At 34.6% G+C, this 21,255-nt stretch overlaps 1 protein-coding gene across 1 annotated transcript; it reads left to right on the forward strand.

Annotated features, from left to right (window-relative positions):
• Positions 1-3,740: 3,740 nt before the first annotated feature.
• Positions 3,741-19,874, forward strand: Setx (probable helicase senataxin). Its single transcript, XM_089701432.1, has 16 exons — positions 3,741-4,143; positions 4,718-5,693; positions 5,780-6,620; positions 6,743-6,903; positions 7,127-7,261; positions 7,360-7,598; positions 8,142-8,250; positions 8,695-8,856; positions 9,958-10,097; positions 11,023-11,142; positions 11,230-11,363; positions 12,272-12,416; positions 12,804-13,044; positions 13,795-13,951; positions 15,333-15,513; positions 18,661-19,874. Exons 1-16 carry the CDS (start codon positions 3,961-3,963, stop codon positions 18,805-18,807), a joined length of 4,071 nt encoding a protein of 1,356 aa, XP_089557558.1. The 5' UTR covers positions 3,741-3,960; the 3' UTR covers positions 18,808-19,874.
• Positions 19,875-21,255: the final 1,381 nt, after the last annotated feature.

Below are 21,255 nucleotides of genomic sequence, written 5' to 3' on the forward strand. Positions count from 1 at the left end.
AAAGATGAATTATATTCCCGGTGCCTCATAAAACTCGGAATACCTACCTACCTACAATTTTTTTGCTATCGGAAAAAGTAGAAAATAAATAAGAAATTCTAATAAAACCAAACTTCTTTATGAAAACATACACATTAATTAAATAATTTATTTAAATATCCAGACTGGTTTCTGTAATGTAATATATTTCCACCGCCCACGATTGCCCTTTTGTGCATCACTGCTCCAATCGGACCGCATGGATCAAATCAGGTTGATCAATATAGAATAATGTATACTTGACATAATCTATGCCGTCCTTCAGACTGCACTATGCCATTTTAACCATTTATTCTTACCCACAGTTCTTACCAATACATTTGTATTACATATATACAGCTACATATTTATGTAGCTGTAGGTATATTATCATTAAAACATTATGATTGTTTACTTATGTAAAATAGTAAGAGGTAATTAGAAGTCAATTGCATGTCGAAAACCTACAGCAGTTAGAGTAACCTAATGGGGTGGCGCGAGGGTTCATTTTCAGAGCTTTCAACAAGATACAATAGACTACAGGCCTGTGTTGAAAAAATTATGGGTCATTTGACCCACCACCTGACCTATCTAGAATGATATAAGAGCATAAAATAATAAGATTCAGCACTATGACGTCACTTGTAAGCTGTCCACCTGAGTGTAGATGAGAATTCGAAGGTTCAGGTAGAGATTTTCTCCCCTTGTCTCCATGATTTTTGTACGGCGTTGCGGAATAATTGATTAAAAGTAGTATAGAAATAGTATGACACAGATGCCGTACAAAATCAAATGACCAAATTTACCCCGGCAACTGTCGAAAAATAAAAATAAATTCCGACTTAGTGGACCACCATTTTTGTACGGCATCTGTGTCATACTATTTCTATACTGCTTTTAAGCCATTATTCCGCAACGCCGTACAAAAATCATGGAGACAAGGGGAGAAAATCTCTGCCTGAACTTTCGAATTCTCACCTGCACTCAGGTGGACAGCTTACGAGTGACGTCATAGTGCTGAATCTTATTATTTTATGCTCTTATATCATTCTAGATATGTCAGGTGGTGGGTCAAATGACCCATAATTTTTTCAACATGGGCCTGTAGTCTACAAGTAGCTTAAACGTGTTGCGGTTATCAATATCGGTCAAAAAAATCACGTTTGTTGTGTGGGAGCCATTTATTCTAATTTTTTTTTCTGTTTTTTTTTTGTATTTATTTCTTGTTATAACGACAACGCAAATGCATCAAGCATCATCTCTAAAATTTTCAAATTCCTACTATCAAGATACATGAGATACAGCCCGGTGACAGAGACGGACAGACAAACAGATAGATAGACAGTGAAGTCTCAGTAATATCCTAAGGTAAAATCAGATACTTATAATACTATACTAGTCATTGAGTCCCGTTATACCCTATCGGTATGGCATCCTAAAAAGAGTAAATAGGTAAACACGTCTTAAAAATATAATGCTAGTCTAAAATCGAAATAAATATTTATTAAATTCTATTCTACGTTTTGAAGACAAAGCGATAAAAACTATGTAACCGTTTGGTTACAAAAACTATAATACAAAAGGGGATAAACAGCGGCAAAAAGTTGGAATGGTAGTACAATAGGCATGACGACAGTATCAATAAATGATCGAATTAATGTTTTTAAGGGAAAATGTATAATGAATAAATTAAAAATAGTGACATAGAAATATTTAAAACATTAAGATTAATGAGATTATCAATAAGATAAAACATTGAAATTCTGCAGTCGGCCATTTTGACTGAACTACGCGTGACGTCACGCCTATGTAAACAACTTCACATCAGGTGTGTTTTGTTGTTATGAATATGTTGAGAATATGCATTTTTATTTATTTTCTATTGTTTCACGTATATGCTTTATCGACTCAGAACAGAAATATAATTGCAAATTTGCGAATACGTGGTTTGGGTTTCTCCGCGCGAGCTTTATACAATCATTTCTTAATATTTTCTCGGTTGGAACAAGTAGGTACTAACACTTTTTGGGAATTATTTTTATGTGTATTCACACTGCAATACTGCACACCACTTATAAACTTTGAAATTCGTTTCTATAACACATATTAATTAAATAATTTGTTCATTTACTTCGATAAGCTTACAGATAATGACGTATTTACTATAGAGTGACGTCACGCCGACGCCAATTTTTGAAAAATGGCTTTTATCTTTTATACACAAATTATGGAAGAGTATTTCAAAATCTTTCGTCATGCCTATTATAATAGGTGTATACCTACCTACCTGTGGTACCTATACACCAAGTAAGTATACACTTTTATTATCTTTAGTTCACGCGTGAATGAAGTCGTCGAAAGCACAGTATTACAATTTACAATATTATCCTACTGCGTCGAAAGCTTTAGAGGATTTTTGTTTTTTTTTTATAGTTTTATTTATACGTTCTAATCTCAGACTGGACTGATTTCAAAAAGCGTGCGTTGTTATGACTTACCGTAGCGTAGGTTCTAAACTTTCTGTTGAAAAATAAATTATATTCCGACTCGATATAGCGTTTTTCTGTACAAAACGTATTGGGAATTTTTTGGCAATTTCTGTCATTTCTAGAAATCAAATCTAAAACAGTCCCATGACCAACCCATGACCCATCCCCGGTCCCCCATCCCATAAGTCTTTCAATCCCCACATGAAATAGTATCAATAGGCTCAGTGGTTTGTAAGTACATATATGATAACTCTATTTTTCAAAATCCCTATTAAACTATTAAATATGGGATAAAATTAAATAGGGGTAGACCGAGACGTGAATAATACCATGTACCTACTCCATAGCCTCAATATATGTAGTACATAGCCCCGGCAAACTTCATTAGGACATGTGCCAGGTATTGATACCAATTAGCAATTTTTTTTAAACATAAATTTATTACTGTTGCTCTAAAAATCACGAAAAGACATTTTTTTTTAATCTCAAACATTTTTTTTTCTTTACCTACCGGAAAAGGTACCGGTAAGGTGGCTACCGAAATTGCAAATTATATTGATATTTTATTTTTAATTATAAATTGAACAATTTAAATTTATAATTTCAAAAATCAGGGAAGAAATATCAAAATATAAATTCGATAAGTATTATTAAACATTGGAATATTTTTACGATCGACAACTTTTGCCCTAATAAGTATTTATTTTAAACCATCCTTTTTTCCAAAATACTCTCATTTATTTTAAATTAGGTACCAGCACAGACTAATAATAATATACTACGTATACAAGTACCAGGTAAGTTCTTTGAAGTCAGATCTCGAAGTGCAGAAATTTAAAAGATGTGTACAAAAGATAATCTATACTAATATTATAAAGAGGAAAGGTTTGTATGTATGTATGTATGGTTTTCACGCATAAACTACTGGACCGATTTTGATGAAATTTGGCACAGATAATCTTTAGACCCTGAGAAAGAACATTGATAGGCAACCTTTTATTGCGAAATATGTACCACGGGCGAAGCCGAGGCTGACCGCTAGTATCTAATATGTATAAAGACAAAAGATAATCTTTGGTCCTTGTGGTTGTGTTGTGGTTCTTCATCTTAGCATCGTAAAATTAAAATTTGGAAATCTGTGGTATTATCCTTTATAACCTGCACGTACGATGAATAAGGTCTGTGGATGAATATGAATTTGACATACGACACATGACATATTCAGAATTAGTGTTCAGAATGACAGTTTATTTAAACTTTGTGGGAAATTGGGAAGCGGCGATGTTTTTGCGGTTTTTTTGTTTTTTCTTCCAGTGAATTACAATATAATATCTTATGAGATATAGTGAATAATTAGAGAGTAAGGCAAAACTTAGCTTATAAAAATAAATACATTCTGTAAGTGACCTCATGTTGAACACATAAACAAAAATAAATTCATAATTGAATCAAAATGGATAAATGGAAACTAATTCGCCAACACTTCGGAAGTGAAGAATACGAAATTAATGATGAAAAAGATGTGACTTTAGGACGAGGCATTAATAATACTATAACTATTTCAAGCATAGTTATATCAAGAAACCACTGTGTTTTTCAAGTGAAGGATAATCAAGTAACAGTAACAGATTTGAAGGTAGTACACCTATTTGTTAAGAGATTCTATGTTCAACTGCAAATATGATAACTAATTTCTATAACAAGTGTAGGCATTATCAAAATTATTTTTTTTCAAATTGGTACATTACATTCGAGGGGTTATCTGATACATAATAATATTTTGTTTCTCCCAAATAATGTTCAGCAAAGTAGGTATATGCTGATGATTGATGATGAAGGGTAATAATTTCACCATCACTATCTCCATCAAGTCAAGAATGGGTTTCTACTTTATAATATCACTAGCTTACCGCCCGCGGCTTCGCCCGCTTTGTCTAAAACTTAATAAATTATATACTAAAACCTTCCTCTTGAATCACTCTATCTATTAAAAAAACCGCATCAAAATCTGTTGCGTAGTTTTAAAGATTTAAGCATACAAAGGGACATAGGGACAGAGAAAGCGACTTTGTTTTATATACTATGTAGTGATTTGACCATACCCATCTTGGCTTGTTTTATTATTCTATACAAATTATTTATCCATGTTTAGGATTTAATTGACTAATTTTTAAAGAGCATAAATATTAAATATTTATGTGTTGTTTCAGAGTTCAAATGGCATATATGTAGGTTTAAAAAGAATTCCTCCAAATATTCCTTATTCATTGAGTGACAATGATATAATTGGACTTGGTTGGACAGTTGGCGCTGCACTTTCTGCTATTAATGATAATGAGAAATATGTATTTAAACTTGTTAAAGAAAAGGCCAATATACCCATTAAAAATAGAATTCAATTTCAAAATGAAGATGAAATCACTGAATCAAAATCATCATTGAAAAGAAAGCTGAGCTTATCCCTAGACAGAATAAAGAAGGAAAAAAATGATGATAAAAAAGAAGTTATTTGTGTATTGTCTGATAGTGATAGTGAAGAAAACAAAATAAATGTTCAATCTGATGTGAAAAAAGTAAAATTAGAACAAGAACATTCAGATAATATAAAAACTGAAAATGATGAATTACAATATGATGCATTTACAATAAAACAAGAGTATTTAGGTCACGATGATGATGATGAACCAATTCAAATTGATAGTGACAGTGACACTGAATCACAGCATTGGTATTTAAGACTCTCCCAGAGTTCACCAGGAAAACCATTTATAAAAATACCTACTGAAAAACCAAGAGAAAGTTCACAAGAAAATTCCTACAGTCAATGGGATGATGTTTTACCAATGGAAGATGATGAAGACATCTATTTACATGACTTGATTACAATTCCTCCTGAACCTCCTAAAAATGATGAGAACATTGTAAATCAACAGCATGCTGATAAAGAAGAAGTAAATACTAACTCACTAAGCAATAATCTAGATGTAGTTGAAAAACTTCCTCCACATCTGGTTGCCAATGACAATGTTGATGGCGTTCTAAGTAATGATATCATCCCAAATTTAGCAAGTTCAAAAATAACCAGTATTGCACAAAATGAAGCAACAAATACAAAGGCAGCACAATTAATTGACCCACTTTGTAAGCCAAGTAGAAGAAAATCAAAAGCCAATCAAGATTTCGAAAGTAATTTTGTTTTATATTCTTTATGTAGGTACAGTAAGTGTATATATATTAAGCTAATTTTATTCATTTTTATTTATTTTTTGCAGTCAAACAGAAAAGTAAACATGATAAGGATAGTAAAACTACACAGAAATCCAATAAATCAACATCAAAACGGAGTATAAGTAATTCACAGAAAGAAGAACGTAAAAGGAAATTAAAAGAAATTGCAAACAAGGAAAAAGAAACTGGAGATTCAGAAAACAGTTCAAACAACACTCATAAAGCAGTAGTAAACATTAAAATAACTAATTCTAACCGGGGCGCATTTTTAAGTAATGTTGTACATGCTACTATTAAACCAATGAAAAAGAAGAGTGCAGATAAGACAGAAGAAACAAATAAATCTGTTAAAAAATCATTGGACAAAATTAGTATTCCTTCTGAACAGAAAGAAAAACAACATAAAGATGAAACAAAAGTGGTTAAAACAAAGAGCAAAAGAAAAAGTAGATCTGACAGTTCAAAAAATAAAAATGATAATAAAACTCAAACAAAAACTCCTGCACCAATAAAAACTATTAGGCCTTTAATGGAAATTGACCCTTTTAGTTTTTCTGGAAAGCCAGTATCAAAAGTGGAGCCATTACCAACTAATAAAACTAAAAAGAAAGTCAGATTTTCAGATGTAGAACCAGAGGTTCATGTCTTCGAAATTGAACCAGGGAATAGAATGAAAGAAATTAAATCAATTAAAACATCCTTGGTAGATGCAAGACAGATGCCAATTTTCTCATTAGAAAAACTAACTTTAATGAAAATTCTAAGGTGGAACCCACACTGGCTCGATGAACAAACAACTAACAATGAACCACCACCTATACTGGGACATAATAACACACCTATGGCAATATTTCATTCTTTTAATAGTCACAAACAATATATACAGTAAGTGATTACATTTTGTAAAGCACTTATAAAAAAATTTAAGATTATATAAAGTTAATAATTTATTGTTATATGTGTTCTGCTTGAGCTACGAAAGTATAAATATAAATAATATTTTTTAGGTTAGTTGGAGATTTATTACTAATGGAAATATGGGAATGTTTAACACAAGGACACATGAGAACAAGAAATCAAACAAAGCTGCTACAAATGAGAATTGAAAACCTACCACCTGTACCTCCACTTGAGAGATCTTTTGAACTTTTTAACCTCAGTGTAAACAGTAAGAAATACTATTGATGTGTTTTACTTTTTTTTTTGATGTGATTCTTCTTTAGGTGCATTGGGAGTAACATTTCAAGGTCGCGTCATGGCAATACAGTCGCGTCATGGAGTAAGGCGACGATTTTGGTATCTTTGAATCTCCAAAGAAGTTTCGTAGAAGGGACATATGCTCTTTTTTTTATTTGGAACACAAACTGAACAATAAATATATTTTATTTCAGTTTCCATGCCAACAACTGACACAAAGAGTGCACCCAGGGTAGGTGATGTATTAAGGGTGGAATTTGGACCAGAACAAGCTAAAAATTGTAGATTTTTCTTTGTACATAATGTAAGAACATTACCTGCTCCACCAAGTAAGTTACCACATTTGGAAAAATAATTTAATATTTTCCCATGTTTTTATTTTTATTTTTGGTATTATGTTCAAGGCATTGTTATTTTTTTTTTTTAGATAATAAGAATACATTCTTCAGTATATCCCTTTATACAACATTTACGGAAAGAATGAAGCTCTTAAAACCAGGTGAACTGTTGCTTGGACGAATCCTTGCTTATATAAATAAGGAGCTAATGTTGTTTGAAGCCATGGAGTATTTATCCGGATCTCCACTGAGTGAGGCCATCTTGAAACCTGAACCTCAACATTTTATGAGATATCAAAATAATCCAGCAATAAGCATGAGGTCTGAGGTTAGTACTGATTCATACTATTGAAGTGAAACTTCTTTATCGGGGTTGGAAAAAAATTTAGTGTAACATTTTTTCGTTACGTGTGACATTTTTCCGTTACGCGCCATATTTTTCTTATCCCTACCACGCGTGATTCGACGTATTTCTGTAAAGTTGCATATTATAGTAAATTATTTTTTGAAAACTAAGGTCATAAAGAAGTTTCACTTCTTACGTGTGTACACTAGTACACGCACACATTTTTTTTTCTTGAATTTTGAATATTTGTCTGTCTGTTTGTTCCGGCTAATTTCAGGTACGGCTGGACCGATATTGACGGGATATTCACTGTTCAAACTGTGAATGTTCATTCTCGGGACCCAAAGTATTTGTGTATCAATTTTCATCTTAATAGGTTCAGTTGTTAAGCCGTGAAAAACAGACAAGTTACTTTCGCATTTTAAATATAATACTTAGGATTTCAAAAATGTTTGTTAACAAATAATAATGTTATCGTTTTTTACCAATAAATATTTAACGAAATTAAATGTAACCCACTTTCAGTGGATAGAATCTTTGAATGAAAGTCAGAAACGAGCAGTGGTAGCCTCCGTAAGCGCGGCGCTCGGTGACAAGCCGAGCATACAAATGGTACAAGGGCCTCCAGGCACAGGTATATTGAGTCATTCTTATTCAGTTTTTCTTATTGTTTGACGCTATCATATATATGATTTTTTTTTATTTGAAAGGAGCAACCATAAGTAAAATAAGAGTTCTTTGCCAGATTCTTCTCTATTTAAAATGTTCTTCTCTATTTAAAATGTTTTCCGAACTTCCGGTAAACGAATTTTATGTATCATAATTATTGATAACGATACAAAAGCCTTTTTTTTTAAGTGGGGAAATCTTGCATAGATACCCACGACCTCCGGGGAAAGTCGGCCGTGGGTTATGTCGGATTCCTACCGACCAAAACCCCACTGTGTTCAGTCAAGCCGCATCAACGACGGGGCCACGGGTATAGGTAGAATTCTTCCGTGACCAACGATACAAAAGCCTGCTATGCCTGAAACCAAAGGCAATGATTATTTACGTTACATTGGTATTTTTCTTTCAGGAAAATCAAGAGTTATTTGTTCAATGGTAATGTCATATTTCTATGACGCAAACGGAAAGAGACAACAAAACCGAGGGAAAATATTAATTTGTGCAACAAGTAACGCCGCGGTCGACGAGCTTGTTATTAGATTACTGAATATAAGACAGAGCTTGCCGAAACGTGAGTATAAATCATCATTATAACGTTTTTATTATGAAGTAATGAATATTACCAATTGACCATTGAAATTCTGAATAATAATTTTATGACATATCAAGAACTAGCTTCTTGCCCCGGATTTCCCCCGAGATAAAAATAGGCAAATATATATTAAATATATAATATATTAAATATTTTTATATTGTTTTTTTTTTTTTGTAAATTATTTTGAAAAAACAGTAGAAAGGTGTATTTTTTCACGCCATTATATTTTATATCAAGGATGCAAACAAAAGTACGAATCACGTATAGATAATGTGAACTTACAAGTTGTGTATTTGTAAATTTTATTGCTTATTGCTTGCTATAATTCAAATAAAGAGGAATACAGTTAAAACCGTTTATGGCGACATCGTTTAGAACAACATACCGGTTAATTTGACCAAAATCAAAGGTCCTGACTGAATGTTATATGACCGCCTTATTGAAAACATTGGTTTTTACGACATTGTTTACTACGACATACCGCATTAAGCGACCACATTTGGTTAATATTTTCGGAGTATTATATCTGTAGAACGACCAGCTCAGCTGTATTGTAAACAATTTGAATAGGTAACTGTATCCACATCTGGCACGGTATAATAGTCAATGGCTATTATCGTAAAAGTAATCAAAGTTTAGGGTCTTTTGTAATTCTTAGAAACAAAGAACATGCATGCAGTAGCCTGAAGGCCCGCTTCGTCATATCTCTTAAGTCAGTTTGTTACTTATCTTTACACAAGGCACACCAAAACATATTGTTGAGTTAACTGTGAAAATTGTAACATGTCGCAAAAAAGAAAACAAATCAATATCGAAGAAAAATCGCGTATTATTTCAAAGCTACCTGGCAAAAGAATACAGTGTATCACACTCGACAATTTTAACCGTTTGGAAAGAAAGGGAGAAAATTCAAATCCGGTTGTTACAACTATCGGTTTTTACGACTCAATATGAGTAGTCCCTTCAATGTCGTTATAACAGATTTTGACTGTACAATAAAAAATTACCTTTTTTATATGTATTTTGTTTGTTTCAATGTATAATTGTGTACAATAAATATAAATAACATTGAAACAGAGGAGCGTTTCCGCATGGTGCGCGTGGGTCGCGTGGAGGCGATGCACAGCCGCGCGCGTGACGTCAGCTCGCAGCAGCTCGCGCACCGCGACGCGACCCGCCTTAACGCGGAGCCCGCGCACGCGGCGCTCGCTGAGGAGGTATATATTAACTTTCTTAAAAAAAAATGGTTGTTTGTAAAGTAGGTTTACGATCGAGATGTTTACGTGATAACGTCTTATTGGTGGCAGCGCTCGAGATGAGACGGGAGATCGGTCCGTCTCTCTCTCGTTATACCAGCGATCGCGCTCGTGAGGTTTTGGTGTAACACAAGTTTCTGAACATGTCACCCGACTAAAACGATTTTAAAAACGTTATCACGTTAATAATAAACACCAGTTTTATGGATTTTGACGTGACAACGTCTTATAATTCGATAGAGCCGGCTGCCACTCATGTGGCGTTACCTCGCTCTGAGTTGTTCTATGTAAGGCTTGAAGTGCAAGCGAAAGCGCGGAAAAAGCGACAAAGAAGCACAATCGGAAGTTGTCACGTTCAACTATCGTCAGTAAACCGACTTTACAGACAACCAATTTTTTTTGTCATTTTCTCTCTTTCTTTAATAGTTAAAGCCCAGATTCATAGTTTTTGTCATGTTCTGTACTATTTAGAACTATCATTTACTGCCATTGAAGTTCAGTTAACTTCTCGTAATAACGGTGAAAAATTGGCCGAAGCAAAACTGGCAGAGTTTTGAGGAATGCAATGACCTTTGAACATTACTGTCACGGAATAAGTTGTTATTTAGCGTGTACGCGATTTATTTATCATATTATCATTAAAAAAAAAAAATAATCTCTTGAGTATTTTTAGTTAACATTAATGTTTTTTCAATTATAATACTTGTGCATAGAAGTATTTTTAAATAAGAAACCTAGTTTATAATAAGGATAATTTTTGAAAATAATAGATTAAAATAACAGATTTTTAATCCATGGCAGAGATTTTGGCCCAAGTACCTGCCTGTATCGAAGTTTCCAATAATATAATGTAATTCTTATGAAATTGCTTTTCATCCGTTAACAGATTTCACACTTAGAAGCAAAAATCAATATGTGGAGAACAGCTGAAAGGGAAGCAAAGGATCCAGTGCGAGTAGCGTACTGCCAAGGACGGGTTGCCAACATTGTAAATAGGATAAATTTGGTAAGAAATATTTACATTTTATAGTAATGACCCACAAAAAATGGCTTACCATTTAAAAATTAATATGTTTCTTTTTCTGTTTTAAAGATTAGAAATAATGGCGGTGGATCTGGAGAAGAATTACAACCGGATAGGCTGATAGCAGCTGAGAGGAGAATTATCGATTGTGCAGATATTATCGCGACTACGCTGTCCAGTGCGCAGAACAATAAAATGAGAGGGTATGTCACAATGTATAAAAAAATAAGATTTTCCCAAAGAAACGCATTATTTTTTATTTATTCATACACAAGCGTATATACTTACTAATCAAAAATAGAAATAGCGACTCTTATTATATGTAGTACGATTCAAACTCGGCCATAATATACCATTAATGGCGGCTCGGAACATCGTACGATCCGATGCGCAGAAAACCATTTTAGGTATTAGCGAAACATAAAGGGACCTGGGCCTTTAGACAAACGTACGTAACGCCATGGAATAGAAACTTCTAATGCTAATTATTGACATAAGCTCATGACATTTTGGTAATGGTTCGGTCACACTACCAACGACGAAGACACATTTCGCTAAGACCAACAGGACCGGAACACTGCGGGTAAAACCACGGAGAACAACTAGTATACATACATATCTATACTAATAATAAAGCTGAAGAGTTTTTGTTTGTTTGAACGCGTAAATCTCGGGAACTACTGGTTCGATTTGATTTTGAAAAAATTCTTTCGGTGTTCGATAGCCCATTTATCGAGGAAGGCTTAATAAAGGCTATATATCATTTCGCTAACACCAACAGGACCGGAACACTGCGGGTAAAACCACGGAGAACATCTAGTATACATACATATCTACACTAATATTATAAAGAGGAAAACTTTGTTTGTTTGTTTGTTTGATTGTAATGAATAGGCTCATAAACTACTGGACAGATTTTAAAAATTCTTTCACCATTCGAAAGCTACATTATCCACGAGTAATATAGGATAGGTTTTATCCCGGAAATTCCACGGGAACGGAAACTATGCGAGTTTTTCTTTGAAACCGCGGGCGGAGCCGCCGGCGGAAAGCTAGTTATATATAAATTGATTGAATTGTAATAAAAGTAAATATGTTATATGTATGGTAGCGTGCGCGGTCGCATCGCGCTGTGCGTGGTGGACGAGGCGGGGCAGGCGATCGAGCCGGAGACGCTGGCGCCGCTCACGCTGCACGCCACGCGCCTCACGCTCGTCGGCGACCCGCAGCAGCTGCCCGGCTTCATCTGCTCGCAGGTACACATTCATAATCATTTATTACAACAAAAATCAGATAGACCCTGTCCTCTTAGGCAGGAAATTCCTGATACCTGACTGACATTCTTCTTTTAAATAAAAAAAAAAAATATATAGACTGTTCTTTATGCGGGTAAGATAAAAATAGTATATTCCTTGTTTCCGTGGCTACATATAATTAATGTTATATTTTAGGGTTACGTTAGGTATTTTAGGGGTAAAAACCTAAAAAAAAAATTACGTGATATTTGCTAAAACCCCGGTTTAAAAAAAAATTTATTCATTCCATATAAACTAAAATCGCGTATTTTCTTTTATTTAAAATATATGTAACAATCATGTATTTTTATCTGTTTCAATAAATTAAGCATATCGTTTCTCCACTAGCGCGCCAAAAAGCACGGTCTGGGCGAGAGTCTATTCGCGCGGCTAACATCATGCGCAGAGCACTGGAACACGAACCCGGTTGTGTTGCTGAACCAGCAGTACCGCATGCACCCGGATATCGCGGATTATCCGAACCGCGCGTTCTACGACCGGCGCATACTGAGCGTGCCGCGACCGCCTGTGGACTGGAACGTGCCGCCCTACATGATCGTCGGTATTAGTAGCGGGGATAAAGGACAAGGTTGGTTGTATGATGCTATACTAAAGTTTTCGCAAATTTCGACATTCGCAAAGGAATTAAAACCTACAGGGTACTTCCCGTAAACACAGAATTTTTAAATTTGCTACGAAGCGACGTCTAGCACAGGTAAAGGAAAAATTTACAGTTACAACATATAAAAAAAAGTTCTATACGTAGGTCTAAAAGGTATGCACAGTTCGACTCGCAAAAATGTATTATTGAGTTGATTGTGTAAATTTTATTTTTAACCATCGTATGTATTTTCCAACATCCCACCACACATAACAGCAACTATCATCAGTAATTTTAATAGTCGTAAATATACCCCATATTTTTCACAATTATTTACTTTCTTTGTCAAGGATTACTAGTGACTATCATTAATTTTTTTTAAATTAGAATAAACGAATCGTAAATTTACACAAATATATCCATAAAATACACTAAAGCGCATCACACACGGTGAAGATACTATAATATTTTATGTTAAGATAAAATATTACAGTATCTTAAGGTATCCGGTATCAGCGTTCTGACCATCATTTTTCTTTTTGTCATTGCCTACTAAGACCCCTGTAGAACCGCCATCCTGTTACAAATGACCCGAATATATAATATGTATTATCTTCGTCGTGTGTTATGGCTTATAGGATTTGTATGGCGATAATCGGAAATATGCTGTAAGATAATATATATTTTACATTATCTTCACCGTGTGTGATGCGCTTCATACATAAATATAACTTCCAGGCCCATCAGGTGCAAATGAAATGGAGGCGGTGGGCGTGTCCCGTCTCGCGGCGGCGCTGAGCGTGCTGACGCGCGCACGCAATCTGTCGCTCGCTGTCATCACGCCGTACGCCGCACATCGGGATCTTATCAAGAAATTCATGAGGCAACTTGACGCGTGAGTAGATATACATGTCATTTATAAATCCATACTAATATTATAAATGCGAAAGTAACTCTGTCTGTCTGTCTGTTACTCAATCACGCCTGAACTACTGAACCAATTTGCATGAAATTTGGTATAGATATATTTTGATACCCGAGAAAGGACATAGGATAGGTTTTATCCCGGAACTCCTACGAGAACGGGTTTTTCTCTGAAAACGCGGGTGAAGCCGCGGGCGGAAAGCTAGTAAATAATATAAATTCCCATGCTTTGCGATCATTTCTAGGATCACTACCTTTCCACACGTAGTTTCGCCCGCTTTGTGTAAAACCTAAACTAATAAGTTATATATATGTATTAAAATCTTCCTCTTGAATCAAGCTCTCTATTGAAAAGTATCCATCAAAATCTGTTGCGTATTTTTAAAGATCCAAGCATACAGACACATAGACGGCGGAAAGCTACTTTGTTTTTAAATTCACATACTATACGATTACTCCACTGAAAAGTTACATTTGGGGTTGCATTTTTTAGAGGACGCAATTTTATTTTTTTGATGTGTAGGGGGGGTCAGTATGAAGCTATCACCAAGTTTGTGGGGTCGCCACCCTTGTCCCACGGCCGCCATCTTGAAAATAGCGGTTGATATGGATTTTACGATATATCTCTTAAACTATTTATTTGATGAAAAACATTGAGTAACATTATTTGTTGCAAATTAAATTCTTTACAACTTTGGTCCAATAACTTTTTGTCGTAGAACTATAAATAAAAAAGTTATAAGCGAAAATGTTCAGAAATTAGAGATATTTATATTTTTCAATAAAACTTTTTTTTATAATTTTACGAAGAAATGATATCAGACCATTTTTGTAGATTGTTTTTCGAGGAACAACTTTTACATACAACATTTTGTCATTAAGTAAATAGCTAAGGTTTTACAGCGCTCCGAAGTGAGTACTTTTCTTCTTTTTTTTCTATTTTTAACCGACCTAATTTGCATATTATTGTTAAAATTGTTATAAGATGGAACTTATTTCATGTATGGAGGTGGGCGTTGGCATCCGTGCCACAGCTATTTGCTTTAACGGGTGTCATCGTAATTTAAGTTTATGTTAAACTAGATTTCCGCCCGCGGCTTCGCCCGCGTTTTCAAAGGATCCGCATAGTTCCCGTTCCCGTGGGATTTCCGGGATAAAACCTATCCTATGTGTTATTCTGATGTATAAGCTATATTGTGGTAAAGTTTCATTCAAATCCATTCAGTAGTTTTTACGTGAAAGAGTAACAAACATCCATACATACAAACTTTCGCCTTTATAATAGTAGTAGGATTAATTTTTATGTTCCAAATAAAGAATTTTGAATTTAAATTTGTACTGTAATTCAACAGATCGGAGTGCGCGGAAGTGAACACGGTGGACAGTTTCCAAGGGCAGGAGCGGGACGTGGTGGTGGTGTCGCTGGCGCGCTCGCACGGGCTCGGCTTCCTGGCGGACGCGGGCCGCATGAACGTGCTGCTCACGCGCGCGCGACACGCGCTGCTCGTCTGCCTCAACCCGCTCGCTGTTACCGTGAGACTTTGTTTATTACCTTTCATACTTTAACCACAGAATACATAATAGTAGCCAAACGCTACAGAACGGACACTCTCCGCCTCCCGCCAAAATTAAACACTTACCTCATCCCACACGATCATTCTAAAAATGGTCCACATTTTTCTACAGGGACGATACGCAACGAAGATTGACAACATTAATCAAATTGACTTAGGGCCGATTTTTCAATGCCCAGATAAACAGCTAGATAGACTTTATTCTTCAGTTAACAAAATATTCAATTTTTCAATAGACGAATAGGACTTATCTATAGAATAACTACGTTATTTGTGGAATTAATCTATTTGCCGCTCCAACGGCCAGATAGCGCGCTATTCGACGGTTAGGCGTTTGAGTTGACAACTGACGCGTCAAATTTGGGATATTTTCGTATGTCATAACATAGAACGTAGAATTATTAACAATTAAACCTCTTTCTATATAATTATTATCAATTAAAATCATATTGAAATTGATGTTTTTGATAGTACTGATGACCATGCCATTGAAAATTTGCCGAACGCTGCCTTTAAATATGTCGTTTCCACAGAACAATAAAAACAAATAGAAGTGCTATAATGTCATAATTAGTATGAAAACCAGTGTCGCCAAACCCACACATTTAAATCGATAGTTATACAGTACACTACAAGTAAACTATGCCTTTGATTGGACAGCTTAATTTGAGTAAAAACTGACTTAGGTTATAAATTCAGCATTTCAATATGTACCCTAACGCACCATGTTACGGTTTGTATTATCGATATGTGTTATCGATATCTCGATATCGATAATTCACAAATAAATATTTTTTGTGTATTTTTTTTTCTTTCTATTATAATAGTATAATGTGTCACATTTTGGAGTATATTTATTACTACTAAGTACGTCTTTTTATATTATGATTATTAAATAAAAAACGGAATAGAATAGTATTAATCTATATTTATAAAATACAAACAGAAAATATGCATTATTTTAAATCTTGGAACTGCCGTAGGTTTGCTGTATCGGTGGCCTTTGTTAGACTGCTTAGTGCTGTTCGGCATTCAGTTAACTCGTCACGTTGCATTTATCCATTTCTCTTTTAAATAAGCCTCTTTGGGAAATCTATAAATAAATTGGACAAATGAAAGCTAAGGAAAAATAAAATAAAATTTAATATTTCTAATGTCTTTTCTAAAGTATCGATACTGTCGATATGCGCCACAAGCATCACTAAAGCGACATTCGTTTGTTTATTGCAATAATATTCCAGAAATTCTTGTTTGCTGTTCAATCTATAATAGTACTAATTTCTTACGAATTAAGGTTCATTTTGACTAGATATTTGTATACAATTTTGACAAATTACAAGCAAAGTTATAACATAAAATATTATATGTAAAATAAATAAAAATAAGACTTACCGATGGTATGAAATGCCTCCATTGCTGATATTATTTCGTCTGCTATCATTTTTGCACTCTAATACCGAACAACACGTCCTAATTAATGAATAAATATGGAAAGAAGGTTTGACAGCTGACAACCGACTCGAATATTTTTCTGCGCACAACTGAGAGCAAGTTAGGTGATCTTACCTTACAAGTGACACGTGGGCCACGCCCACATCACACTTCTATCTACTTTACTGTTCTGTGGTCGTTTCCATCGTAAAATTAAAAATATATAAATTGAAACACAAATTTAACCAAACTCTTTACTCGAATCAAAACAACAATCAACAATCATAGAAGACAAGAGCAATACAAGACAAACTTAAAATGCACTCCTGACGTGAGTCATAATGACGGTTGTTGACAAATTGCAAGAGTTGACTCTATCCCGCTGTAACCTGACTAATTTAATATGTTTGTTTCGCCACTCCGAGAGCAGAGCTGCCAATATGGAAATATTTGGTCAGATAGTTATTCATCAAATAAATCACGATTGAAAAATAGGCGAGCCGTTATGAGTTAGATAAATAATTGAATAAATCTATTCGAGGGGTAGTTATTAGACTGTTTATCTCGGGATTGAAAAATCGGCCCTTAAAGTAATTTTATTATTTTGGATTTGTGATTATCGTTTTTCGTAGAAAATGGTTAGATATTGTGCTGTATACGGATGTATTTCATCAGAAAAACGCGATTTTTTTTTTACGCTAGTCAAAAATGTGCCAACCATAAAAAGTTAACACACATTTGCAGTCTCTACAGTGTGACTGTCAAAACGATAATTTTGTATGGAGTGTCCGGGGTGTGCTTTAACTAGCAAACCGGGCGAACTCCGTTTCGCCACCAGAGACACCTTTTCTTTGCTAACCTGACGAAGCCTTTCCAACGAATGCAAAACCGTGGAAATCGGGTCGTGCGTTCTGGAGTTATAGCGTCAGGAAGGAAAACCCGACTTATTTTTATATAGTAGATAGAGTTGTACACAGAGGAAACTTTGCAACTACTTACAAAAGAAAGAGAACAACGAAGCCTAAGCCTTATCAGTTATAAGCGATATCTCAACCGGGGAACAGCTGGTACCTTAAATAGATTAAAAAATTGGTTGTCTGTAAAGTCGGAGCGAGGTAACGCCGCATGAGTCATGTTTTTTCATGCGTGCAGCCGGCTTTATCGAATTATAAGACGTTGTCACGTCAAAATATTTATAGACACAATCCGCATGGACGCGGACGCACACACACAGAGTATAAAAACGCACACGTGCGTACTAAACGTGCGTTGTGATTAGCACGTATTTAATCCCAACGTATTTGTTACAACTCGGAAGACTTAGAGCGTATACGCACTATGCGGGTAGCCGTCCGGCTGACCGCAAGCACAATTATGTACGTAATATTCATTTCTATTGCGGTCAGCCGGACGCCCGCATAGTGCGTATACGCTCTTAGGCAATAATATTGAATGGTTTATCACACAATCAATCTTTTTTGTTCTGAGAAAATTAGCATGTTTAAGTCATCATAATGTATGTAAATCGAAAAATTTAATTTATTAGTTTCGAAATGAAAGGCAAACATAATATACTCACACATTATGTAATATACATTCCTACAGGTTTTTCATCAGTGGAAAAAACAAAAAAAATGGTAATATTAATACTCACTATTATTTTTTCTTTGTGCAGAAAAACCATCAGTGGCGAACGCTTTTAGAAGATTCACAACTAAGAAGACTTTATACCAGTTTGCCAAATAAAATGTGCCGAATGCCGTCTTCTGGACAAAATGATGACGATATACTTCAATACATATGTAATAAAAGAAGAAAATAAATCTCCACTAGATATTGATTGTACGTATTCGTTGATCTCTATTTCTTTCGCAATTGGTCACATTACTGACATTAATTAAATAACTGTCATGTATTATTATACTGCCAAATAATTATAAAATCTAGTTATTTTTTTTGTATAATTTCTTGAAACTATTGTAGAGCCATTTTAATAGGCAACATTTGACAGTTTAACAAAATTCAACAATGTAACCTAGTAACGACGACATAGAATAACATGATATTTCGTTTTGTTAGAACTGCACATTTGCTTAACTTTTTTCAATTACGATTACATATTTATAATAATAAATAATGACCGATACAAGTAATTTTAAGATTTCATTTTACTGATAAACCATTATAAACATAATAAACAATTTCTGAATTAAAGAACTGACGTCGCTACAATTTTGTGTCAGTCAACTTTTTATCTTTTTAAATACCAGAGACGTTACTCTGAAAATCGAAATCTGACATCTAGAATCGAATGCATTGATTACCTTGTGAATAAAAATCATCATAAATTAATAAATGTGTTTCAAGTTCGATTGACAAATGCTTCAAGTCCGTATCGATTAATTCACTATAATCGATGTTTTTAAGCAAGTCTCTTCGAAGATAAAATTGATGGACGTCAAATGTTGCCTATTAAATTGGCTCGATTATAGCTACCTATCAAAGTATGTAGTTTATAAGGTAAAAATATGCTAACGGTTTACTCTACATCCATGGATAAGGCATAAAACGCATTACAAAAAAACATAAATTAGTAAGTAAAACTAATGAATTTACTTAAATATTGAAATAATCAAAATTGACCCGTGCCTTTTTCTTGTAACAAATAAGTGTGAAATTCATTTCTACACAAATAGTTTCATAAAGCCGCTAGCTGTTATTTTTAATACACGTGATATTAGATATCTCGTACGTTAACGTAACTAGGTACTATATATAATGGAAACTACAGCAATGCAAAAAAACTACAATAAATGCTAGACATAAGTAATTGTACTCAGTATGTACTTTAAAGACGTAATTAATTGAATAAATTTTTGTACATAATGAAAACTTATTTTCTTTTTGTCCGTCTGTAAAAGGAGGGTTACATATTTCGACTGTATTACTACGGCCACACTACCGTGATATGCCAATAATTATTGCCACAACTTTAACAACACCTAGGTGTAACCACGACTTATGGCCATAATTCTACAATGCCAATCAATATGACAAATGGCGGTAGGCAATAGCTCCGGCGGCGGTATTCTTTCGCACATCAAAGAAGATTACTGCGGTAATTATTGCGTTTGCGACCACACTACCGTTTGTCCAGTGTGCAATATGAGCTCACCGGCGACGCACGTATCGACATGGAGTGGTCAAATGAAAAAGCGCTCGATGGCGCTCGTATTTTTGGAATTATATTCCAATCCGAACGGTCTCTTTTGGGATACTCGACAGAAGAAATACTAACTATAAAAATCGCAGTGTACTACACAACGATTTATGTCGGATCAAACAAAATTTATAATTTCCAAGTACAATAGATGATTTGAAAAAGATAAAAGAATCCCTGATGAATTATTACAGAAACCATATTATATTTTAATTAGTAATATTTTTTGCTGCGGTAAATGCCAATAATTACCGCCATATCTAGGTAAACTCTAGTGTAACCACACCAGCTCATGCAGCTCATTTAGACGGTAATTTAATGCCATAATTATTGCGGTAACAGCCCGGTAGACGGTAAGGTAGTGTAGCCGTAGCATATGTATATTTCTTTGGGACGCCAAATAGTCTAAGAGCGTATACGCACTATGCGGGTAGCCGTCCGGCTGACCGCAAGCACAATTATGTACGTAATATTCATTTCTATGCGCACTGTGCGGTCTGCGGTAGCCGCATCGCAGTGCGCATAGAAATGAATATTACGTACATAATTGTGCTTGCGGTCAGTCGGACGGCTACCCGCTAAGTGCGTATACGCTCTTAACCGCTTGAAGCATTTTGATTTATGAAGTGTCCCAGTAGTGACATAGGTTACATAAATGAGCAGTAAAGCTGTTTATCATCATAATATGTAATAATATTTTTTGTTTCCCTTCTCATAAAGCAAATAATGCATATTATCTTTACACTGAAAACAAAAAAATAACGAGATTCTTTTTTATGAGCATAAACTGAGAATCGATTCAAAAACATCTAGGTTGTAGGCTCCCTTATTAATTATCTAATTTGATAATATTTTATCAAGAAGCCACGATCGATATTTAAATCAAGGCAATTTTTTGCATCTAAAAGTGAAAACCTATTTTTATTCAAAACCCATAATGCGTTGATGTTTTGCAGTGCGAATAGAGTGGTGGCCTGTGGTGGTGGCTATAGGCACCAGAGGGGACGGTCGCCTTAATGTTTTACGTAAAAGATAACATCTAGTTCTTGC

Source organism: Colias philodice, chromosome 12, assembly GCF_061535455.1.
Source record: "Colias philodice isolate Cphi_HAF_F1 chromosome 12, ilColPhil1 Martin Lab GWU primary, whole genome shotgun sequence".
NCBI classification, from domain to species: Eukaryota; Metazoa; Arthropoda; class Insecta; order Lepidoptera; family Pieridae; genus Colias; species Colias philodice.